This window comes from Ceratotherium simum, chromosome 22, assembly GCF_057802395.1.
Source record: "Ceratotherium simum simum isolate JZ-2026a chromosome 22, ASM5780239v1, whole genome shotgun sequence".
NCBI lineage: Eukaryota > Metazoa > Chordata > Mammalia > Perissodactyla > Rhinocerotidae > Ceratotherium > Ceratotherium simum.
Genome location: NC_141921.1, coordinates 13,614,381 through 13,638,127, shown reverse-complemented (window position 1 = coordinate 13,638,127; position 23,747 = coordinate 13,614,381). Strand labels below are relative to the sequence as shown.

Genomic DNA, 23,747 nt, shown 5'->3' with positions numbered 1-23,747 from the left:
GGTCAACTGCATAAAACATTTCTGAGAGGCAGATGAGATCTGAAAATTGTCCATTGGACAACGTGAAGATCACTGGAGACCTTAGATCCTTCTAAGGTGGAGTGATAGAGAGAAGCCAAATTAGAGCAAGTTGTGGAGTAAGTAGGAGGTGAAGCAGTGGAGAAAGCAAGTGTAGACAACTCTTTAAATAAACTTGGCTAAACTATCACAAGTCGGGCTGGCCCCGTGGCTTAGCGGTTAAGTGCACGCGCTCCGCTGCTGGCGGCCCGGGTTCGGATCCCGGGCACGCACCAACGCACCGCTTCTCCGGCCATGCTGAGGCCGCGTCCCACGTGCAGCAACTGGAAGGATGTGCAGCTATGACATACAACTATCTACTGGGGCTTTAAAAAACAACAAAAAAAAAACTATCACAAGTCACAGAGAGTGTAATTAGGTACAACTTTTTTGAAAGGCAATTAGGCAGAATTTATGAAAATTAAAAGTACACGTAGCCTTCACCCCAACAATTCTATTCCAAGAAGTTAGCCTACAAACGTACTTCACGTATGCACAAAGACCTATGGAGAGGATATTTACTCTGGCATTTTATAAATAGCTAAAGTGGAACACAACTTGCCTAATCATCAATAGGGGCCAGTTAAATTAACTGTAACACATCCACACAATGGGATATTATGTAGCCATTAAAAAGAACATGCTTGGGCTGGCCTGGTGGCGTAGTGGTTAAGTTTGCACGCTCTGCTTCAGCAGCTCAAGGTTCACAGGTTCGGATCCCAGGTGTGGACCTACTCATCGCTCACCAAGCCATGCTGTGGCAGGGTCCCATATACAAAAAAACTAGAGGAAGACTGGCAACAGATGTTAGCTCATGGCCAATCTTCCTCATCAAAAAAATAAAATAAAATAAAATAAAAAGAACATGCTAGATTTATATGTGCTGAAATGGAAATATAGCCAAGACTGGAAGCATTAAGAAAAAAGGAAAGCGGGGCTGGCCCCATGGTGTAGCAGTTAAGTGCACGCGGTCTGCTGCTGGTGGCCCGGGTTCAGATCCTGGGCACACACCAACACACCGCTTGTCAGGCCATGCTGTGGCAGCGTCCCATATAAAGTGGAGGAAGATGGGCACAGATGTTAGCCCAGGGCCAGTCTTCCTCAGCAAAAAAAGGAGGATTGGCATGGATGTTAGCTCAGGGCTGATCTTCCTCACCAAAAAAAAGAAAAAAAAGAAACAAGGAAAGCTATATATGTTGTAGGAGATCAGAATTGGCCATCTCAAAGTTTGTCTCTTTACCTTGATTATTTTCTCTAAAAGAAACTTTGACCTCCTCTCCCTCCTCCCACTAACTGCCTAAAAGAATTTAACTCTGGGTATGGATAGACTGGGAGGGTCCTTGCTCAGCCGTTCCAAGTAAAAGCAAAAGTTATCTTTTGTAAGAGACATTTACATTCGTAAGGGAAATCTCCATTTGTAAAGGTATCGCCCTCTCTGTACTAGGAAGAAGGGGGAATGACCTTATCTCTAGAAACTCTTATCAGTATGGAAGGTGAGGACTCAAATCTACATACTCTTTTTTTTTTTTATAATTTTATTTATTTATTTATTTATTTTTACCCCCAAAGCCCCAGTAGATAGTTGTATGTCATAGCTGCACATCCTTCTAGTTGCTGTATGTGGGACGTGGCCTCAGCATGGCCAGAGAAGCAGTGCGTTGGTGCGCGCCCAGGATCCGAACCCCGGGCCGCCAGCAGCGGAGTGCGCACGCTTAACCGCTAAGCCACGGGGCCAGCCCTACATACTCTTGTTTACCGTGCTTTTCTGGTAATCTCCCCTAGCTGACTCCCCCACCCCCAATATCCTCCTTTGTCTTTCTATTTAAGAGGAGAACCTCTGCCATTTTGACGAGAAACTCAGTTTCTCTGGTCTCTCCCATGTATACATGTTATAAAGCTTTGTTTGATTCTCTCCTGCTATTCGGTCTCATGTCAATTCAATTCGTAGCCCAGCCAGAAAGGACCCAGAGTGGGTAGAGGATAGGTCTTCCTCCCTTCAATGTGCTTGTATAAATGCATAGAAAATGCTAAAAAAAAAAAAAAAGGATACACAAGAAACTCTTCATAGTGATTACCTCGGCTGAGTGGTCACAATAAGGAGAATTTTACTTTTCATTTTATGTTTTTTCATATTTTGGATTTTTATGGCGAGTATGTACAGTGAAGTTTTACATAATTTATATATCTTTAAAACCTAATTTTTAGGGTTTGGCTGTGAAGAAGAGAATGATAGAAAAGTAGTTGTAGCGGTACGCAGGACAGAGGGAGGGCTTTTTTTTTTCAGCTGACAGAGACCTGAGGATCTCTCTCAAAAGGGAAAGAGTGAAGATAGAAGAGAGAGTGAAGCTGGGTACCTGAGGGTTGCTGTAGATATTCAATAAGAACATGACTGCCTTTTGACCTTGTTCCCAACACAGACATAGATGACTCTTGTCAATTTGCTGTTTTCTTGTTTAACTTGAGGGGTGACTCGGTCTCCAGGTTTTGTGAGCTTGTTTTGCAGAAGAAAGAGAATGCCTTCTGGGAGGTTGTGACCACCAGATGGCCGGCCCCCAGCAGCAGTTGCAGATTGCCCAGGGGCTTATCAGGAGTGACCCCTTTGTTTCTTCGAAGCTCCTCCTGCCAAGTCCCTAGCTCTATAAAACTCCCCTGCTTTTTGCTCTGGTTAAGGCGGCTTTGAGTGAACCCACGCTCCCACCTTCTTGTTTTGGCCAACTCGAACGGGGCCTTTCTCCATTTCCAAGCACCAATGTCTCAGTGTTTGGCTTGCTGCACATGGGGCACACGAATTTGAGATTAAGAGATTTGGTATCAAGAGGAAAATCAGGACATCAGGAAAGGGAGCTCACTAAAGACGTGAGTTTTGGTGGGACCCGGAGCCCTGGTGCAGTTTACCCAGGAGGGAGTCTTCCTTCACCACGACAGGAGAAGACGAGAGAGTGCATCAGGAGGTCTTTAGATTTGGTGGCAGTAAATTGAAGTAAATACCAACCAATGGTTCCCACTCCCCTTCTACTTCTAGCAAGGGCCCCAGAGCACTAGTAGAGAGCATGCCCTAGAGCTATGGAAGTGAAAAGCCACCTCTTCCCCAGGAAGCTCCCAATCTAGGGAGGGATTTAATTACTGACAATTGCCAATCCAGTACACTTGCTCTCACCTTGAGGCCTTTGTATAAACTGTGCCTTCCACCCAGACCACTTCACTCCACTGCCATCCTCTAACGCATAAATGTGCCCCTCACCTTGTCAATTCTTACTCAACTTTCTGGTTTCAGTTTAAAGGCTCTTCCCCTGGGAAGCCTTCCCTCATCCTCCAGACACTGTTAGAAGCAACAGCCTCCTCACTGGCCTCCCTATTCTGCCCTTGTTCCCAAACAGCCTTTTATCAACACAGCAGCCAGAGAGGTTGAGTAGAAACGTGGAGTCCAATCATGTCACCCTTTAGCTCAAAACCTTCCAATGGCTTCCTATCTCACTCAGAGCAAAAGCCAAAGTCCTAACATGCTACAAAATTTGCCTATGGCTACTACTCTCCCCCTCCCTATCTTCTTCCAGCTGCACTGGTCTTCTGATCTGACACACCAGCCCCATTCTTGCCTCAGGGCCTTTACACTTTTTCCTCTTGCTCCCTCACTTCCTTCAGGAATTAACTCAAAAGTCACCTTGTTACTGCCCAAGGGCGGGGGGGGGGGGGGGGGGGTTGTCTGTCCGCCACAAGACATGCCAATAGTCAAGAGGCAAGGAGGTAGGAGAGGAAGGACTTCTTATTACAGCTTGCTAGCAAGGGGGAAGATGGCTGACTAATGTCCAAGAGAACCATCTTAAGGGGGGCACAGAATCTTAAAGCAGTTATATAGGCCAGCGGGTTATAGTGGAGGAAGTTAGGAAATGTTGAACCCGTTGGTGTTGCAGATTGGGAGTTGCCACATCAGATCTTTCAGTTGTCATGGATATCAGCACAGAATCTCTGTCCAGAGGCCACCACATTCCTAGAGAACTCAACAGAACAAAGTTATCATCTTATCGCAGCTGGGAGGGCCCGTAAAATCTACACAGCCTGTGAATCCCCCAGAGAAAGACCCTTACTGATCTAGGCAAAGGGGCTGGTGAGTCAGGGGTATTCATAGTTCCAACATGGCTTTCTTCTATAAGACGGCTTCCCTTACGCTAACTTTGTGTTGAGCCGGTATCAACTTTCTTGAAATTCTGACATATGCTACAACATAGATGGACCGTGAAGGCATTACGCTAAGTGAGATAAGCTAGTCACAAAAAGACAAATGCTGCATGATTCCACTTACATGAGGTACCTATGTTACTGAAACCAAAGTGGGCTCGCCTCCTGGCAAGTTAAATCAGACTCTCTGCCAGAAGTAGTTGTCACACAAAGTAAGGTATATTTGCAGCCAATAGGAGACCGTGCAGAGTCATTTCCAAAGTCATGGTTCTCCCGGAACAAAAGGAAGCGGAGACTTTTGATTTCAGTTGGGGAATGAATATTCAAAAGGGAGAGGTGGATATTTGCCTGCACAGGCTCAGTAAGAAAACACGCTTCCACATACACTGCAGGTTACGGTAATAAGGCCTAAGCTCCTCCTAGAGAGATCTTAGCATTAAAAATAAGGCAAACAGGGCTGGCCCGGTGGCGCAAGCGGTTAAGTGCATGCGCTCCGCTTCAGCGGCCCAGGGTTCAAGGGTTCAGATCCTGGGCATGCACTGATGCACCGCTTGTCAAGCCATGTTGTGGCAGTGTCCCATATAAAGTAGAGGAAGATGGGCATGGATGTTAGCTCAGGGCCAATCTTCCTCAGCAAAAAAAAAAAAAAAAAGGAGCATTGGTATCTGATGTTAGCTCAGGGCTGATCTTCCTCACAAAAAAACAAACAAAAATAAGGCAAAGGTCATGGGTGTAGCTCTTGCAGTGAGGCTTGTTCTGGTTCAGGGTAGTTGGTGGTTGCATCTCCACAAAAAGGAAAAAAAACAATTTGGAAAAATACTCAAATGCCTCTGAACCCACCCTTGAGTTCCTTGGGGCAATTAGTCAGTGACACCTGGAGAAGCCAAAATCAGAGACAGAAAGTAGAATAGTGGTTGCCAGGGGCAGAGGGGAGGGGAGAGTGGGGGATTATAATTTAACCAGTACAGAGTTTCAGTTGGGCAAGATGAAAAGAGTTCTATAGATGGATGATGGTGATGGTTGCATAACAACGTGAATGTACTTAATACCACTGGGGTGTACATTAAACATGGTTAACATGGCAGAAGGCGGGCCGACCCAGTGGCGCAAGCGGTTAAGCACACGCACGCCCTGCTGCGGTGGCTAGGGGTTCGCCAGTTCAGATCTTGGGTGCCCACGGAGGCACTGCTTCGCAAGCCGTGCTGTGGCGGCGTCCCGTTTAAAAAGTGGAGGAAGATGGGCACGGAGCTTAGCCCGGGGCCAGTCTTCCTCAGCAAAAAATGAGGATTGCCAGATGTTAGCGCAGGGCTGATATTCCTCACCAAAAAAAAAAAAAATGGTTAACATGGTAAATATTGTTATATATATTCTACCACAATAAAAAATAATAAAAGTCACTTTCTCTGTAAGATCTTCTGAGCCACCCCTTGTAAAATGTCAAGCCCTCCACAAGCAGACACAGGGACTGAGTCATGGGCAGGGGCAGGTCCAAAGGGCAGGAGCTCCCTGGGGGAGTCACCTCCGGGAGAAGAGAAAGGGAAAGAGCTCTGGCAGGGGGCGGGGTCAGAAAGGAGGGAGCTTCCGGGTCACCTCCGCAAGAAGGGAAAGGGGAGGGAGCTGGGGAGGGGCGGAGCCAGGAGGGTGCGAGTTCCAGCGGCATCCTTTGCCGGCTAGGAGACGGAAGAGAGGGCAGGGGCTGGAGTCAGGAATTCGGACGAGGGGCAGTGCGCCTCCACTAGCCGCTGGACCTAGGCGGAGATCTGCAGGAGGGATGTGGTTCCACAAGTTCGGGTCCTCGGCCCTCCACAGCCCCCGCCTCCACCTCTGCTGACCTGGCCACTGTAGAAGGCAGATGCGGCAGGAGGCATCCAGCAGCGCCACTGCCTCGCATCGGCCCTCAGTGGCGTCATCCAGTTCGCCTGGGGTCTCAACCTGTGCCCCCAACCTCTGCATCTGTAGCACCGGCAGGAGGGCAATCTCCACCAGGCTCAGAGGATCCATCTTTTGAAAGTTCCTCAGGGTCCTGACCCAAAGGGGACAAGGGGTCCTACGTTGGTCACGGCCCAGACGCCAGCAGGGCTGCAGTAAGTGAAGTGTGGCCCAGAGGGAGACCAACATCCATGACCACCGCTACCCTCAGCTGGCCTCTTTAGAGCCCAGTCTGTGCCCTGGGTCAAGGTCAAGCACATTGCCCTTGCAGGGCAACGTGCCCTTGCAGTCCAGCCAAGATCACCCTTTTCTTTCAGGGAGCCCCCACTTAGCCTCCAGAAACCCATGCTCCCCGTCAGGAGCAGGTGAGAAGTGATGGGTCAGGCATCCTGTTTCTGCTCCCTCTGTCCATACCTAGGGTCCTCAACTGGAAACTCCTTCCACTGGACCAAAGGCCTGGAGGCAATAGCTGCTCACTTGGTGCCCTGACTCTGACAGCCTGTTCTATCTTGGGGCCCTGACCATGATAGCTGGGGCAGGATAGCGTATTCCGCCCCAGCTCTCACAGAGCGCTATTCCCAGGGCCTCTTCCCCCAGAATCCACCACCAAAGCCAGGGCCTTCCCAGTGCCTTCCCAGTGCTCTGGCTTACGGAGGAGTAGTCCTACAGTGCCTGTTATTCAGGTCCTACTGCAGCTCCTCTTCTTGTGACCCCCTCACCGACCCTACCCCCCCACCCCCGGCCGCTTTTGTATGCTCTGACCCCACACAGCCAGGCCCAGGTTCACAGGCTAAAACCTAGACTCCTTGCCAGGCTGCATCATGTATTATCTCATTTAATCACAACAACCCTATGAAGCACTATTATTATTCCCATTTTTACAGATGAGGAAACTGAGGCTCAGAGAAGTTTAATGTAACTTGGCCACCAGTCATACAGCTAGTAACTGTTGGAGGTGGATTTCAAACCCAGATCTGTCTGGCTTTTGGAACCCATGTTCTCAAATTCACTGGTCTGCAGAGTAGCACCAACTGCCCTTCACCATCACTGACCAGCTTTTGGGTACTGCCCCCGGGCTGCAGGCCGGAACACCCAGCCAGACCTCTTTTTCTAAACCCATCATATCCTTCTCCCTCTTGCCAATGAAACTCAACTGTAAGTCATCACATCAGGCTGCCTGACAAATGAATCTCTTTTGCAATGCTTTGGACCATGGCATCCACCCCAAATGCCTACCCCACCTCATGCTCCACTGCTCCTCTGAGGCTTTGGTTCACATTCCTCACTGCCCTTTTGCTTATGCCCTTTGCCCTTCTTGGAAAGCCCTTCCCAAGCCCTTTGAGAGCCACCAGCTGAAGACCCAGAAGACTCCTCATTTCCTCAATCCAGTGATCTCACACAATTCTGGGTCTCAAGGTCAGAAATACCCCCAGAAAGCTCCTCTGGCCCAATACCCAGTCAGGAAGCTGCAAAGAGCAAGGAGGGCTTGAGTTCTACTCCTACTAGGGTCGGAAGGGGGACAAAGGACACCGTTGCAGTTGTTTCTTTCAGGTCCTGAGCCACCGGTTTTTCCTCCAAATCTTGTTTGGGTCAAAGGGGTAAAAGATGTTGAGAGAGAAGTGGGATTGAAGAAAGACAGGTGTAGTTGAGAGACTGCCAGAGAGAAAGGAGAGACGTGTGGGAACCATAAACATAGACGGCCTATCTTCCTATAACATCAATTTCTCTGGACTATTTTGGGGAGGGAATGAAAATCTGTAACTTAAAACATTTTAATATTTTTTAAAGCTTTAAGGGAACATTAGGACTTGAAAGCAAAATTCTCCAGAATTTTAAGTTAAAACATGAAATTGCTAAGAAATTCCGTGCTTGTAGGGGGAGAATTTGGGCTCCTCCCCCAACTGGGGGTGATTCCCTTTGCTGCAAGGCTGGGTGATAAGCGAGAGCCCAGCGCCTGGCACCAAGTGAAGGTAGCTATGGTGATCTCTGGGGGCCGGGGAAGTGAGGCTCAGTGCCCGAGGGTATGACCCAGCCAGAGGCTCTGGGAAGGAGCAGCCCTGCGTCTCGCTGTATCCTTGGCGACAGGATCTGGGCGGGAGGCGGGGAACGTCAGGCGCGGTCAGTGGCTCCGCCCACTATCTCCAGCTCCGCCACGGCATTGGCTCCACGTGGTTTTCACCACCTGCGGCGCAGACCCGGTGGCCCCGGGGCAGCTCCAGCTCCAGCTCCAGAGCTGGCGTGGCGGGGAGAACTGCGAGCCCCCAACGGGTCGGTTTGTGACTTCTCCCCTGAAAACAGCGAGGAACGCGCCGTTCGGGCAAAACTGGACTCCAGCTTCCGACGACAACGTTGGGACGGAGAATCTCGGAGTCCCGAAGGACAAGTGAGCGGCCTCAGGGGAAGGACGGCTCGAGGTCACCATCCATACCGCCATGGCTGCGCCCGCCCGCCGTCTGTGCCACATCGCCTTCCACGTGCCCGCGGGGCAGCCCCTCGCCCAGGATCTGCAGCGCCTCTTCGGCTTCCAGCCCTTGGCGGCGCGGGAGGCAGACGGCTGGCGGCAGCTGGCCCTGCGCAGCGGCGACGCAGTCTTTTTGGTGAACGAGGGCGGGGGGCGCGGGGAGCCGCTGTACGGCTTGGACCCGCGTCATGCCGTGCCCAGCGCCGCCAACCTGTGCTTCGACGTGGCGGACGCGAGCGCCGCCACCCGGGCGCTGTCCGCGCGAGGCTGCAGCGTGCCAGTGCCCCCTGTTAGCGTGCGGGATGCGCAGGGCACGGCCACCTACGCCGTGGTCAGCTCACCTGCAGGCAACCTCAGCCTCACACTGCTGGAGCGCGCCGCCTTCCGCGGGCCCTTTCTGCCCGGCTTTGGACCAGTACCCTCCGCAACCGGCCCGGGCTGGGTCAGCCACGTGGACCACCTGACCCTGGCCTGCACCCCCGGCAGCTCCCCAACACTGATGCGCTGGTTCCACGACTGTCTAGGCTTTCGCCACCTGCCACTGAGCCCAGGTGAGGATCCAGAGCTGGGCCTCGAGGTGGCAGCAGGGTCTGGACGCGGGGGGCTGAAGCTTACCGCCCTGCAAATCCCCCCAGGCAGCGCCGTCCCCACCCTTCTGCTGGCGGAATCCCTGCTAGGGGCCGCCAACGGACAGGACCAGATAGAGCAGTTTCTGGCCCGGCACAGGGGGCCGGGCCTGCAGCACGTAGGGCTGTACACGCCCCACATCCTGGAAGCCACTGAGGGGGTGGCCGTGGCTGGGGGGCAGCTCCTGACTCCTCCTTCGGCCTACTATCTGCAGCCGGGAAAGGAAAGACAGATCCTAGCTGCGGGGCATGAGCCTAGCCAGCTGGCCCGACGGGGAATCCTGCTAGATGGCGATAAAGGCAAGTTTTTACTTCAGGTCTTCACCAAGTCCCTCTTCGCAGAGGACACCTTCTTCCTGGAGCTGATTCAGAGGCAGGGGGCCACAGGATTTGGCCAGGGCAACATCCGGGCCCTGTGGGAGTCGGTGCAGGAGCAAGCTGCCAGGGGCTGAGAAGCCTGAGGGCTGGAACTGGGTGCTGTCACCTCTCCTGGAGCCCTGGGGAGTCCAGCACCAGGCCTGCGGGAACTGAGAAACACCTAAGGGCCTGGAGTGAAAGACTTTGTCCCTAGGGGCCAGGTGTGGCCTCTATCTTAGTACCTGCCAGAAGTTGAATCTCTCACTGGGGTCCAAAGAGGTGGGATTTTTTTAAACTGTGAAACACTTTTTACATAGTCTATATTTAATATATACAGAAGATATAAATAAAGGAATTACACGATTAGGGAATAGAACATAACCAATACTTTTGAAGCCTCCTTGTGTCTTTCTCTGATCCGATTTCCCGCCATCCCACCCACAATTTTATGATTATTGCCCTTTGCTTTTCTGTATTGTTTTACTGCATATGTAATATATCCCTAAATAAATGATTTAGTATTTAAGGTAGGAATTTAAGACAACAAATCCTCCCCTGTGCTTCCACTCTCCCTAGGGAGCAGCCACTGCAGGTAGGAGGGGCCGGGTCAGGGCTGAGCCCACCTACTTGCTCTAGGGCGATACCACTGCTCCAATCAGAGCTGAGCAGGGACCTGGACCGCGGGTGTTAGGTGTCAGCCACTGGCAGGGGCTCCTTGCAGCTGCCTTCTCCCTCTCCCGGGGGCTGGGAGAGGACAGATCACTTTGGACAGAACACCCCCCTCCAGCTGCCCCGGGCTGGCTGGGAGCTCAGCCAGTGGAAGTCAGGACTAAGTAGGACTTTTGGGCTCCCTATGAGGGTGCTAGGGAGAGGATGGAAAGTCTCCAAAACAACTACAAAAATAAGCACTTTATTAAACAAATTCTCAGCGGGATGGGGCTTCCAGAGGCGTCACTGGGCCGCACTGTTGAGGTTTGTATCATTGGGGATGTGGGGCTGAAAGAAACTATCCAGGACCTGCTGGCCTGGGCTCAGCTTTTTCTGGCTGGACAGAGTGGATCTTTTGGAACCCTGTGCAGAAGCCAAGAGAAGCAGGCACTGAGGGGGCAGCAGAGAATCCTCTCCTTCCATCCCTACCCCCACCCCATGGATCTAGCTCATGTTCTAGCCTGAATGTTGTAAAGCTTCCAGCCTGTCTCCAGTAACTACCTCTTCCAACAACTCTAAAAGGCAGCCCAAGGTAATCTTCCTAAGATGCAAATCTGTCTCCTCTCTCCACCTAAAATGCTTCAGTGGCCTGGTGTTCACAGCACTGTCTGGCCTGGGTAGGCCCTGCTGGGCGCTCCAGCTAAACCAAAGGTTCACAGCTCCTTGAGCACTGCAAACTGCACCGTGCCCACCTGTGCTCACATTATTCTTGGGCCTGGAAAGAACATCCTTCCTGCTGATCCTCTCCCAAACCTGGAAATAATGATTCATTTCTAGGGCCCAGATTACCAGCCACTTCTTCCCAGCAGCCTTTCCTGATCCTTGCTTCCCAGAGAGAACTGACAACTTTCTAGCTCATATCCGACAAAACCTAGCACAAACGTTTCACACACTTGTGACACTATTCTGTATCATTTGCTCTTGTCCCCTCTGCACCCTGGACCCCAGACTGTAAGCTCTTCAGGTGAAGAACTATTCCTCTCCCCCTGTTGAGGCCTTGAGTGGAGAAGGTTCACCCAAACATGTGTCATTTAACTCACTGAAAACCCATGGATCCGGGCCTGGAGAGAGATGGCAGGGTGAGGGCCAAGAGACTCACCTTGCAGGTCCCCGGCTGTTGGCCCTCATACACGCGGAACACCTACCAAGAAGAGAGGGGGAAAGTGCAGGGCTGGCATCTTCCCCCAGAGAGCCAGACCCGTGTTCTGTCCTCAATTTCACGCCCCAGCACTTTTGCTTAAAATATGCCTTTCTTTTTTCCTGTTTACGTAGTAATAGGTTCAAGTAGAACGTGTAGGTAACACAAAAAAGTACAATGAAAACAACAAAGGTAGTGCCTTTTTCATGGCGGTAGAGACAGCTGCGGTGTGAAACTCCTCCCGGGTCAGCCAGCGAGCGCCAGGTGGTGCGACAGTCACCGGGGTCTGCCCTTCCAGGGCCAGACCGTATACTTGATATGTCAGCTTGATGTGAGAGAAGGTGTGGACCACCTAGGGGGAGGGCCAAGGGGCTGAAACAGGCCTGTGGATGTGGCCACAAAAGCCATCATTCCTGGCCCCTCCACTGCTCACTCACCTGCCCAAGGTGCTGGAGGCGGGTGGCCGGGAGGGGCCCGGCCCAATTCTGCAGTTCCTGCAGCAAGGCCCTGCGCTGATGCTGCCCTGAGGGCTCCGTGGTCACAGATGGGAACTCCCACAGTCCTGCCAGCAGACCTGAGCAGGAGGACAGCCAGGTGTGGTTTAGGTCTTAGCTGCTGACTCTTCCATTTCTCCCTTCTTGCTCATGCCACTGCCCACCACTCCTGGGATCCAGGTACCTGAGTTGGGCCTCTGCACCAGCAGAATTCGGGCACCCCCAAGGGCCCTGGGCTGCTCCAGAACACAAGTGGCAGAGCACTCCTCCCTGGGGGGCTTGCGGCTGGCCTTTCTGGGAAAGTTGGCCACTCCCAGGCTCTGGTCCCAGGGCTCTGAGGGAGGCGCGCAGAGCTGGCACTGTCCAGTGTTGGGAGCTGGGAACAGAGATCCCCGAGCCCCACTCAGGCCAGGTGGACTTAGGTGCCAAGCACAGAGAGCAGGCCTTGGCCCAGCTGTGCTGAGTACAGCTGTGCAAACTGTACTCAGTTTGTAGCATGAACTGGAGTGAGGCTTCTACAGGCAGCTTCTTGACAGTGCAGGGAAGGGCTGGGGCTGGGGCTGGGGCTGGGGCTGGGGCTGGGGCTGGCACTCACCACACTCCTCCACATCAGCACTGCCTGGCAAGCTCTGTGAGGCTGAGAGCTGCTCCCGCTCCACCTGAGGGGCACAAAGCAGGATGTCATGGGGCAGGGGTCACTCCCTAGGACCCCTGACTACCCCTTCCCCAGATGGCTCACTTTCTGGCGTGCCCGGCACAGGCTCTGCACAGGGCACTGGCTGCAGAGTGGGTGCTGCGGGGTGCACACTGTGGCCCCCAGCTCCATGGCTGCTTGGTTAAAGTCCCCTGGCCGGGTTGGGTCTACTAGCTGCTGGGCTAGACTCCTACAAGAAGGCAACATTGCTGTGAGCCAAAGACCCTTTGAAGACACCCTTCCCAACCTCCCTCATTATCCTAATAGCCTACCAGAGCTGCTGGGAGACAAAGGTGCTGCTGGGATCAGCACCAATGGCTCGGACACGGCAGAGCACCCGTACTACATTTCCATCCACCACACCGACTGCCTGGCACAGAGAAGTCCAGGAGTCAGCCTGGTCTGGGAAGAAGGAAGGCAGGTATGCACAAAGAGGGGGTGGGCTATGAACTTACCTGGCCAAAGGCAATGGAAGCAATGGCTCCGGCTGTGTACCGCCCCACACCAGGCAGGAGCCGCTGCAGAGTCTCTGCTGTACGTGGCACGTGGCCCCCTAGCTCCTCTACCACCTGATTAGGGTGGGAAGGTTCAAGGTTATGAGATACTGGAGGCCCCAGGGCCCCACCCTCTCTGCCACCCCCTTACCTTCCGGGCTCCCTCCTGCAGCCGCCGGCCTCGAGAGTAGTAGCCTAGGCCAGCCCAGAGCTGGTTCACCTCCTGTGGGTAGAGTCAGAGGTCTGAGAGATCAGTGGTCAGTCCTTCGTTGTCCCCATTCCCCCTACCGTAGGGTGGCTCTCACCTCCAGGGAGGCACTGGCCAGGTCCTGCAGGGTTGGCCACTTCTACAGCCCGAAGGCATGCAAAAAGAGATGAGGTCAAGGGTGAGGGAAGTGAAGGAAGCCTTCATTACCCCCATCCCAAAGGATAGGCTCTCATCTGGGGTCCGGCCCATGACCCTCCCCTTCCTTCCCTGAAGTCACCTGCATCCATCGGGTATAATAGTTGATCACCGTGGCAACCTGGGTCTGCTGCAGCATGACCTCTGAGACCCACACTAGGGGAGAGGAGTTGGCGTGAGGGCACTGCTGACCTGCCCTGCTCCTAGCCCACAGCTTCTAGACCTCAGACCTGAGGGTGTCCAGGTAAAGCAGCCCTGCTCTCAGGAGAAGTACTCACCAGCATATGCCCGCCTGTCCAGGTCCACCTCACTCTCTGCCTGCCAATACAATTCCAGATGGGGATTTAGTGTGGAAGCAGCTGCGTGCCAGCCTCCCACCCCACAGTGCCTGTCCATCGCCTGCCTACCAGCCTTCTCCAGGGTAGGTCCCGCTTCTCTTGGTCGTACCAGCTCAGCAGACTCTCCCGGAAGACTGTGACCTCAGCTGTGTCTCTGAATAGATGGTACGGGGAGACGGAGGCCTGCAATACCACCTCCTTCTGCTGCTCGGCCAGGCCTGCTGGGGCCTCAGGAAACTCAGGGATTGTCCCCATATAGGCTGTGCACCAGAACCCCAGGCACTGCAGCCTGGTTGCAGTCTGCTCCCATTTAGGGCTTCCTCCACAGCGCCCACCCCCTCCCCCCAAGCTTGCTTAAGCTTAGGAGCTAGAGTCAGACCAGAGTTCTCCAGCTGTGTGTAGCCTTAGCCAAGTTTCTGGTCTTAATTTTCCCAAGGAGGTACTGCTGGCTCCTTGTCTCTGGGTTATAATGAAAAGCCAACAGTTTCAGCAAAGCATAATGTATACCTGTGCAGGTCTTTCCCATTTACAAAACACTTTCAGGCTGATAAAATCATTTGACTCCATGAAGGAGGAAGGAGGAAATGCATAGGCTACTGCTCCATTTCACTGGTAAGAAAGCAGCCATTCAGAGCAATTATTCCAAAGTCACATAGCAAATCAGATCCTTAATTAGTCCCTTAATGCCTTGATACATACCATGTTCCCTTCCCAGCCTGAATGTGCCCCCTTTCATGGCCAATAAAACCAGCCCCTGAGTCTTTGACTAACATCAAGCTCCTCACCATTAGGGGCAGAAGGCTTGACCTGGCTGCTGCTGAGGGCACATATCTCCCTTCCCTCCTGGCTGGATGCCTGCTTCCTGCAACGACTTCCCACAGCTGCTCGTAGTTTCTTCATGATGGCCTAGAACAGAAAGGCCCAGCCAAAGTAGTCAGTCACAATGAGGCCAAATCTTGGGGCCCTGCAGGGGATACAGCCACCTCCCTCCCTAACCATTCATATAGAGCGTCTAGCTTTTCTCAAGTACTCTCCAGATGCTCATGGGTTTGCTCTTGGCTGGCTGTGGCACTGAGGTACGATCAGTGCAGCTGAGCTTCTGCAAGTGGCCTCAGAGTGACCAGTGCTAGTACAGTCCTGGAGACAAACAAAATAAGAGGCCAGGGCTGGCCTGGGTCAAGGATCAAGCCTCCTGTTTGGGAGCACCTGTGTATCCCTGATGCTTATTGTGACTGGGTGTGTGGACAGCAGTTCTTTAGGTGTGTCTAGGAGCATGGGGGTGGGTAGGAGGTTTCTCTGCTTAGATATGTAGCACATTTACACTGAAACAGCCGTTAGCAGTCATCTAGTCAAACCTTCATTCTATAGAAAGGAGAAACCAAGGATCAGAGAGGGAAAAAGATTTGCCTGAGAGCAGATGGCAAGTCAGAAGTGGAAGAGAGATGAGCTATTTTTATTCCTAATCTTTTCTTGATCTAGTAAATCACAGCTGGCTGGCCATGAGTAATACATCTGGTGGATCTTCACTGCTCCCTTACTGTTCTTCTGGCTGCCTTTTCTCTAACAGCTAAAGTAGCTAACAGTTAGTGAGTGCTTACTATACGCCAGACCCTATGCTAAGTGCTTTACCAGATCTCCCACTCAAACTCCTGACGACTCCATGAGGTACGTTCTAGTAGAATCATGCATCCCCTAATGATGGGGATATGTTCTGAGATATGCGTTAGGTGATTTCATCGTTGTGCAAACATCATAGAGTGTACTTACACAAACTTAGGCAGTATGTAGCCTACTACACACCTAGGCCATATGGTACTAATCTTATGGGACCACCATCGTATATGAGGTCTGTCGTTGACCCAAATGTCGTTATGTGGCACATGACTGTATTACTTCCATTTTAGTTATGAGGAAACTGAGGCTTGTAGAGATTAAGCCACTTGTCCATTCAAATGCAAAATGTCTGCCTCCAGATCCTGCAATCTTAGGCTCTGCTATACTGCAGTTCCTGCTGAGCCTCTGGTTCAAACTCTCTTCTCAAACTTTTGACTTCATCACCTCATTGTCATCAAGTTTGCTTCCTCCTTGAGAGAAAAAAATGAATGCACAAACTTACCTCCATCTGTACTTTCCTTCTCCTTTCCCCCATTATATGAAGGAATGGTCCCTCCTCCTAAATTGTCTGAGCTCAGGGTCCTGCTCCTCCAATCCCTCCCGCATGACCCACTCTCTTCCCCTTCATAGCCAAACCTCCTTCACCAAACTCTCCTACTTCCATAATTCATTCTACAATCCATTCTCCAAAGAGTAAGGCAATCTTTTAAGACATGATCATGTCATTTTCTTACTTAAAGTCTTCAATGGCTTCCCACTAATTTGTTGAACAAATATTTATGGACTGCCTTCTATGTGTCAAGCATTTTTAGGTACTTGAAATACTTCAGTAAATAAAACATCAAAGTTTCCTGCTCTCATGGGACTTATATTCTAGTGGGGCAGACAATAAATAATACACATAATAAGTAAATTATATAGGATAATAGGTGATAAATGCTAAGAAGAAAATAGAGGTGAAGGGGATAAGGAGTGGTGGGGGGTGGAATATTGCAATTTTAAAGAACGTGGTCAAGGTGAGCTTTATTAAAATGATATTTGACCAATGCCTCAAAGCTGCTGAAGGAGTTAGCCATGTGGATACCTGTGGGAAAGGCATCCTAAGAAGGAGCTAGTGCAAAGGCCGTAAGGAAGGTGACTGGTGTGTTTGTAGAACAAGCCAGAATGGTTAGAAAGGAACGAGGAGGGGGTGAATAGTAGGAGATGAGGTCTGAGAGGTAAAGAAGGTGGGGGAACACAGGATCAGAAAGTACCTTGTAGGCCACTGGAGGATTTGGGCCGTCACACTCATTGCTCTTGGATAGAAGCCAATCCTCTTAATATAGCCTTATAGGCTCCAAAGGCCCGCTTGCCTCATCCTCTTGCTCACTATGCTCCAGCCATGTGTGCCTGAAAGAGTTGCTTCAATCCCCAAGAGTCGGTCCACCTTGAGACCTCACTTAATCCACTTCCTCTGCTTGGACAGCTCTTCTCCTATGCTTTATCTAACATCTACTCATTCTTCAGGTCTTGACTTAAATGTCCAAATCAGGTCCCCCAGTCTTACCCTCTCATGTACTTCTCCAGTGTTTCTCTTATACCAATTGTAATTTCACATTTATTTGTGATTCTTTGATCAGTGTCCGCTTCCCTCACTTGACCGTCAAACTCCATGAGAGCAAGGGCTGGGTCTCTTTTGTTGACTGTTGTGTCCCCAGAGCTGAGCACAGTGCCAGGTAAATTGTATACAATGAATACTTGTTAAATTAATTAATGGGATGAGGGATAGTAAAAAGAAATTTTCGGTTTTCTAGAATGGAAGAAATCCAAACAATTCTGAATAACGATGAAAAGTACTCAGTAGACAGAGAAAGGTTGAAGATGAACTAGAAGCAGTGAATAACCAAGAAGAAAGGGTTGAGAGTCCTTAGTGAGCCGAGGGGATGGGAACTGGAGCCCTTGGAAGAGGAATGGTCTCCAGCAGGGACACCTGTCTCACGGCAGCAGGAGTCATGTCCAATCACCCTCTAGGTCAACTATACCACCTGATTGCTTACAATTTGTCCCTTCCTCGCCGCTCCTACTGCAGAGCCTTAATTCAAGTCCTTATTATCACTTGCCTGGATTATTTCAAAAGCTTCCCTGCTAGTCGGTCTCTCTAACCCCTCTGCAGCCTCGTCTCGTGCCCCTTCCCTCGCCTTTCACTTCCTGAAGTGCGGTGAGCTCTCCATCCTCCCGGGGAACTTGCCCATTCCCAGAATAGCCTTCTTTGCCCCACACCGCCCTGTCCTTGCTTAACTCCTCTGCGTACTTTAAGCTTAGCTCAGGCAGCGCCACCTCCTCTGGGGACCCCCACCCTACCCGAGGGCCGTGTAGATGAATACGGCGTAAAGTCAGTGCCCACGTTCCCGCCATCGTGCAGGCAAAGAAATTACCTCCCGCTCAATCTCCTGCACCCGGCTCCCAGACGCACTCCCGGGGCGTGGCTCGGGCCAATCCGGGCGGTGATCCGAACCGCGCCAACCAATAGGTTCTCAGTGCGTGCCGGACCGACTCCTGCGCGCCAGACCCGGGAGGTCTGAACGGAAGTCCGACCCATCGGCGACTCCGAGGGCGACGGCCCGCCCCCATCCCAGACTGCAAGAGTCGCGCCCCGAGACGAAGCGGAAGTCCCGCGTACCCACAGACTATTCAGGCGAGGGGCGCGCGGTATCATGGCCGCCGACAGTGACAATGGCGCAGTCTCAGCTCCAGCGGTCTCTGACGGTGAGTGGCTTCCTGGGGGCTACCTGAAAGGCCTGTGCGCTCTGAGGAGGAGAAGGCTTCGGGCTCATACTTCTAGAAACTGAGCTCAAGTTTTAGAGGACTAGCTCCTTCTTTCTGAACCATTCACGAGAAGACTACAAGTCCCGGTGTACACCGCGGCTCGGGCTGCAAAAGCCTGGAGCGTTGGGAGCATAGTCAGGGCATGTCCGGAGACGTAGTCTGGAGCTCATGGCTTTGTTAAGTGGGGCAGTTTGGGAGTTGTGGTCCAAAGGAAGTGTGACGTATTGGGAGCTCTGTTGTATGGCTTTCTTTATCAGACTCCGGGCCATACTGGCTACTTCCGCTTGTGTCTGCTGGAGCACCCTGTGAACAGTAGTATGGAGCCTTGTGGGATATTAAGCAAGCTGAACTCCTCAAGTTCTGCAAAATGTTTCGTACAGGGCCGGCCCAGTGGCTTAGCGGCTAAGTGGGCGGCTGCGCTACTGGCGGCCGGGCTTCAGATCCCCGGCACGCACGGATGCACGGTTTCTCCGGCCATGCTGAGGCAGCGTCGCACATACAGCAACTAAGAAGGATGTGCAACTATGACATACAGCTATCTACTGGGGCTTAAAAAAAAAAGAGGAGGAGGATTGGCAATAGATGTTAGCTCAGAGCCGGTCTTCCTCAGCACAAAGAGGAGGATTAGCATGGATGTTAGCTCAGGGCTGATCTTCCTCACAAAAAATATATATATATTTCCTACAGGATGTTGGAAAAAGGAACCTCACAGATCATCTAGTCCAACCTTCCTGTTCTACGGATTGTAATGCTGAGGGGGAAGTAATTTTCCCCAAGTCTCACATAAGCCACTGGAAGACCCAGGCTTTCTCTCCCCAAATTCAAGGCACTGTTCACTCTAAGGCCTTTGTGTAGAGCATGTGTGATACAAAAGCTTGAGAGGAAAGCTGCCGGGTTTTGCCTTAATGGACACTGACCCCCAGCCCCACCCTGCCCCAGCCATGGGCTAGCTTAGTATCTGTTCCCCTGGGCTCTTGCCTGAGCATTAACATCCATCACCCTCCTTACCCCCAGGTGGTATCAGCAAAAGCACAAAGTCTGGGGAGGAGCTAGTAGTCCAGGTTCCCGTCGTGGATGTGCAAAGCGACAACTTCAAGGAGATGTGGCCATCCCTCCTGCTGGCCATAAAGACAGCTAGCTTCGTGGCTGTGGACACGGTGAGGGTTCAGGAACGGGGAGGGCAGGTGATTGTGAAAGGGCTGGTGTTGGGGACCTAATACAACTCTCCCTTTATCCACCCATAGGAACTGAGTGGGCTTGGGGACAGGAAGAGTTTACTGAATCAGTAAGTATAAGTCCTGATCTCTTTAGTCCCAGCCTTGGCAGGAGGGGCAGACCTCAACCCTGGAGTAGAGGTCACAGGCCTGGGTGGTTTGGGTGCTTCATGAGGCTAACTCCCAGCCACAGCCACCCCCAAACCCAACCCCAAGGTGCATCGAGGAACGTTACAAGGCCGTGTGTCATGCTGCCAGGACCCGTTCTATCCTCTCCCTGGGCCTCGCCTGCTTTAAGCAGCAGCCAGACAAGGTATGAGCTGATCTCACCTCCATCCAGGTCTGTGGCTGGGGAGAGGAGGGTTGAGATCCTGGGGAACATCAGGTGTGAGGGTTTTTTTCTTCCAAGTCTTGATGTAGCAGACACTCTTTCTCTCCCAGAGTGAACACTCATACCTGGCCCAGGTGTTCAATCTGACCCTGCTGTGCATGGAGGAGTATGTCATAGAACCAAAGTCTGTGCAGTTCCTGGTACAGCATGGCTTCAACTTCAACCGGCAGTATGCCCAGGGTATCCCCTACCACAAGGGCAATGACAAGGTAGGCCTCCAGCCCTGAGACTGCACCTTCTGTGACTTCATTTCTTCCTACCCTAGGCTGGGTGCATGGGGAGGATCTGCTTCTTAGGGAGTATGGGAAATCACTAGTGACAGGGCTGGGGAAACAAGACTAATACATTGGTGAATAGCATTTGGTTAGGCAGGGAGGGAGAGCTTTCCAGGTGGGGGAGCCTGAAATAAGTGTCCTGTGAAAGAGGCTCCCTAGGGGATTCTGTCATTCCCGATGACCCCTTTCTTTCTACCCAGGGTGATGAGAGCCAGAGCCAGTCAGTGAGGACACTGTTCCTGGAGCTAATCCGGGCCCGCCGGCCCCTGGTTCTACACAATGGTCTTATAGACTTGGTGTTCCTGTACCAGAACTTCTATGCACACCTGCCCGAGAGCTTGGGAACCTTCACTGCTGACCTCTGTGAAATGTTCCCAGCTGGCATTTATGACACCAAATATGCTGCTGAATTTCATGTCCGCTTCGTGGCCTCCTACCTAGAATATGCCTTCCGGAAATGGTGAGGGACTAGTTGAGGGAAAGGGGTGGGGCCTGGTATAAGCCTATTTCATTCACTTAAGGTTATTGAGCACCTACCACGTGCCAGGCACTGTTTTAGGTGCTGAGGAGTCAGCAGTGAGTCAGCAGTGAACAAAACAGACAAAAGGTCTGCTCTAATGGAGCTTGTATGCTAGTGGACCAATACCCTCTTGCGCCGTTGCAGTGAACGGGAAAATGGGAAGCAGCGGGCAGCTGGCAGCCCACACCTTACCCTGGAGTTCTGCAGCTACCCTTCTAGTATGAGGGCCCATATTGACTACCGCTGCTGCATGTCCCCCACAACCCACCGTCCTCATTCCACCAGCGTCTGTGATAACTTCTCGGTGAGAACACCCATCCATTTCCTGGGGGAGGGGAGTTCTGATGCCTGGAACCCCTCTAAGCCTCTTTCCTATCTCTAGGCTTATGGCTGGTGCCCCCTGGGATCACAGTGTCCTCGGTCCCATGATATTGACCTTATAATTGACACTGATGAGGCTGTGGTGGAAGACAAGCGGCGACGGCGACGACGTAGGGAAAAACGGCAGAGGGCTTCATTGGGCCTGCCTGGGAAGCAGATCTCTGGGGAAGCTGAGGATGGTCCTCCCATGAAGCAGGTCTGTGAAGATGGCCTCAAGGCTGAGGAGATTGAGCAGGAGGTGGCTGAGGATAAGACTAGGAACCATCCTGGCTCTGAGCAAAGTCACAAAAATGACTTGGAGATGGGACTTAAAAGAAGACCTGAAACAGCTGACATGGCTACCTTAGAAGTGCCAGGAAGTCAAGCCAGTCCTAACGCAGTGCCTGGGGATGGACTGCATCGGGCTGGTTTCGATGCCTTTATGACAGGTTATGTGATGGCCTATGTGGGAGTGAGCCAAAGACCCCAGCCCTTTAGCTCCAGACCCTGGCTACCTGAATGCCACAACAAGGTATACCTGAGTGGCAAAGCTGTACCCCTCACAGTGGCCAAGAGCCAGTTCTGCCGTTCCTCCAAAGCCCACAACCAGAAGATGAAGCTGGCTTGGGGCAGCAGCTGACCCAACTTCTACCTAGCACTCAGGGCCTAGGAAGAGAACCTGAGGGTAGAACAGAGAGGTCTGGGGTCCCTCTTCTGTGAAAGTCCTACTACGGAGTTGGGGGGTAGTCCTGGCAGAGACTGCTGCATCGCTCCTGGACCTTCTCCTTTACCCCAGAGGCTGAGGAATAAAGGTATCAGTAAGAAGGCAGACTGGCAGACCAGCACCTGTAACACCGACTTTATTTTTAAATCTGAAAATGTCTTGGGAAAGTTTTACAAAAAAAATCAACAGAAACAAGTTATGAAAATATTTGACTAGCTTCATCTTTGGTTATTTCTTATTGCGGCTCTGAAAGGACAGACTGTTCCCATAGCTCCAGCAGGAAGGGAAGAAAATCAGTCCATGTACAAACCATTTAACCAATTGGGTATATCACGTTGACAAATACATAGAGCAGGCCCTAGGCCTACAAAACCACCCCCACTCCCAACCACCAGGCTGAAAGTCTTATAGGGCAGAACATTAAGACTCCTTCATAAATAGATTAATCAACTGGAAGAGATCTTTGAATAGGTTAGCTAAGAGCCATGACCACCACGCTGCCTTGCCCTCCCCTTGCATAGAAATGTAGTGACGTGGTTTGATCGTGCAGTAAGTGCAAACAGCAATTATTCAAGTGTCTTAGACATACTGGCAAGAAGCGCCCTAGTCTTCAGGTCTGAGAAATAGCCATGCCCAAGGGCTTCCTGGTCAGCTTCAGGTTCCATCCAGTAGCTTATATGCCCCAGGGAAAGGGCAAGGGACAGACCTGGGGTAAGAGAACCTGGGGTAACAGCTGCCGGCCTGTTCAAACTAGAACTAGGAGTCCTCTGGTCCTGTCTGGAGAAGTGCACTGGGGAGTCGGGTGGGAGCCAGAGCTTGCTGGGTTTCAGAGGCTTAGTATCAGCTGTTGACCCCAACCAGGAAGGCCTGTCACTGCTGCCTCCCCTCTCATACACAGCCATTGGGCACTAGAAGCCCCAAAGTTGAGCCTGGCTTGGCCTAACCTGCCTGCTCTGGGAAGAGTCAAGGCTGTGCACCAAGGTGGCCCTATGGCTTCAGCTGAAGGCCCATCCCCTAGGTGAGGCAAGGATTAACCCCCCTCACCCATCCTGCTCTCCCTGGGTTTTCAGGCCTATGCCTGACACAGAGAAGGGAACTGGAGGCAAGCCTCTTGGTCTTTCTTCTTCTACCTCCATTTCCTCAGAGGCACCTGCAAGGCATGGACTGGCCTCCTGGGGCCTGGGCCCAAAACCATTTTCTTCCTGGGGACTGGAGCAGTCCATGGCCTCGTGGGCTGGAGCAGCTGGTAGGGCAGATGCTCGGAATGGTGGGATCTCTCTTACTCTGTACTTGAGGCTACTGAGGCGTGGTGGGGGCCCATCAGATAGTGCTTCTTCTCGGCCCATAAATGGACAGGCTTCTTGATGCAAGAACTCCGGTGAACCAGGCAAAGAACGCCACCGGCGAGCAGGTGGGGCCAGGGGCTCCTGCCAGTCAGCCACGGGCATAGTTCCAGGCCCTGGTGCATCCAGGTCAAACACCAGGGAGATGACAGACTTGCTGGGCAGGTCAAAGAACTTGATCTTGCCACCTTTGAGGTCCTGGCGAGCACTGAAGGGGTTGATTTTGGGCGTGCGGGCAGCATCACCTTGTTGTGGCCGGTAGTGGGGGTCCAAGACATTCACTGTCTTACGGGAGAAGATGTCTGACTGGCTCCGAGACAGCCAGATAGTACGTCTTGGGCGTGGGGACTTGGGAGGGATCTTGTCATCTAGTGAACTCAGTCGCTTCACCCCAGGCCCTTTCTCCAAGAGTCCTGAAGAAGAGTCAGGGTTACTCTCACTTGTCATACAAATAGAAGCAACACTTTGTACCACAAAGTGTTTTCACTCGGGAAAGCAAAGTAGGTACTGTTGTCTGCATTTCACCAATGAGAAAACAGAATCAAAGGGAGACAATATGCTAAGTCACAACTCTTTGAGTTCAGCACTTTTTCCATTATCCCCTGCCCCTCCGCCTTTCTTCTGGA

General features: G+C 52.0%; 4 protein-coding genes across 11 annotated transcripts in view; 2 read left to right on the top strand and 2 right to left on the bottom strand.

Moving 5' to 3' along the window:
• The first annotated feature begins 8,355 nt into the window (after positions 1 to 8,355).
• On the top strand, positions 8,356 to 9,991 carry HPDL (4-hydroxyphenylpyruvate dioxygenase like). Its single transcript, XM_004444133.3, has one exon. It carries the CDS (start codon positions 8,595 to 8,597, stop codon positions 9,699 to 9,701), a length of 1,107 nt encoding a protein of 368 aa, XP_004444190.2. The 5' UTR covers positions 8,356 to 8,594; the 3' UTR covers positions 9,702 to 9,991.
• A 509-nt stretch (positions 9,992 to 10,500) lies between these two features.
• On the bottom strand, positions 10,501 to 17,899 carry MUTYH (mutY DNA glycosylase). 7 transcript variants are annotated; one of them, XM_014796451.2, is made up of 16 exons: positions 17,830 to 17,899; positions 14,661 to 14,781; positions 13,945 to 14,096; positions 13,816 to 13,855; positions 13,620 to 13,693; positions 13,440 to 13,481; positions 13,286 to 13,357; positions 13,096 to 13,209; positions 12,913 to 13,010; positions 12,686 to 12,830; positions 12,542 to 12,605; positions 12,131 to 12,322; positions 11,890 to 12,026; positions 11,652 to 11,804; positions 11,414 to 11,455; positions 10,501 to 10,677 (listed from the first exon to the last, which is right to left on the bottom strand). In XM_014796451.2, the coding sequence occupies exons 1-16, from the start codon at positions 17,881 to 17,883 to the stop codon at positions 10,558 to 10,560; spliced, it is 1,620 nt and encodes a 539-aa protein (XP_014651937.2). In that variant the 5' UTR covers positions 17,884 to 17,899; the 3' UTR covers positions 10,501 to 10,557. The 7 variants fall into 7 exon arrangements, with proteins under 7 accessions (XP_014651937.2, XP_004442071.2, XP_087302167.1 ...); XM_004442014.3 differs by having other exon boundaries at positions 13,945 to 14,093; XM_087446041.1 differs by lacking the exon at positions 12,131 to 12,322.
• A 200-nt stretch (positions 17,900 to 18,099) lies between these two features.
• Positions 18,100 to 21,985, top strand: TOE1 (target of EGR1, exonuclease). Its single transcript, XM_004442017.2, has 8 exons — positions 18,100 to 18,234; positions 19,309 to 19,451; positions 19,539 to 19,579; positions 19,725 to 19,821; positions 19,950 to 20,108; positions 20,375 to 20,634; positions 20,839 to 20,998; positions 21,077 to 21,985. Exons 1-8 carry the CDS (start codon positions 18,183 to 18,185, stop codon positions 21,692 to 21,694), a joined length of 1,530 nt encoding a protein of 509 aa, XP_004442074.1. The 5' UTR covers positions 18,100 to 18,182; the 3' UTR covers positions 21,695 to 21,985.
• The window catches only part of TESK2 (testis associated actin remodelling kinase 2), a 135,044-nt gene continuing 133,195 nt past the window's right edge, over positions 21,899 to 23,747 (bottom strand). For both annotated transcript variants that reach the window (XM_004442015.3, XM_014796454.2), the window contains one exon: positions 21,899 to 23,534. In XM_004442015.3, coding sequence (XP_004442072.1) covers positions 22,819 to 23,534 — 716 coding nt within the window. In that variant the 3' untranslated portion in view covers positions 21,899 to 22,818. The remainder of the gene's footprint in view (positions 23,535 to 23,747) is intronic.

Bases quoted from the DNA above. Each gene is read 5' to 3' on its own strand.
- HPDL (XM_004444133.3), top strand. From the start codon at position 8,595: ATGGCTGCGCCCGCCCGCCGTCTGTGCCACATCGCCTTCCACGTGCCC.
- MUTYH (XM_014796451.2), bottom strand. From the start codon at position 17,883: ATGGCGGGAACGTGGGCACTGACTTTACGCCGTATTCATCTACACGGC. The intron at 13,011-13,095 runs GTAAGTTCATAG...TCTCTGTGCCAG, and splicing joins CTTCCATTGCCTTTGGCCAG to GCAGTCGGTGTGGTGGATGG. The intron at 12,831-12,912 runs GTAGGCTATTAG...GCCTTCTTGTAG, and splicing joins TTTGTCTCCCAGCAGCTCTG to GAGTCTAGCCCAGCAGCTAG.
- TOE1 (XM_004442017.2), top strand. From the start codon at position 18,183: ATGGCCGCCGACAGTGACAATGGCGCAGTCTCAGCTCCAGCGGTCTCT. The intron at 18,235-19,308 runs GTGAGTGGCTTC...CCTTACCCCCAG, and splicing joins AGCTCCAGCGGTCTCTGACG to GTGGTATCAGCAAAAGCACA. The intron at 19,822-19,949 runs GTATGAGCTGAT...TTTCTCTCCCAG, and splicing joins TTAAGCAGCAGCCAGACAAG to AGTGAACACTCATACCTGGC.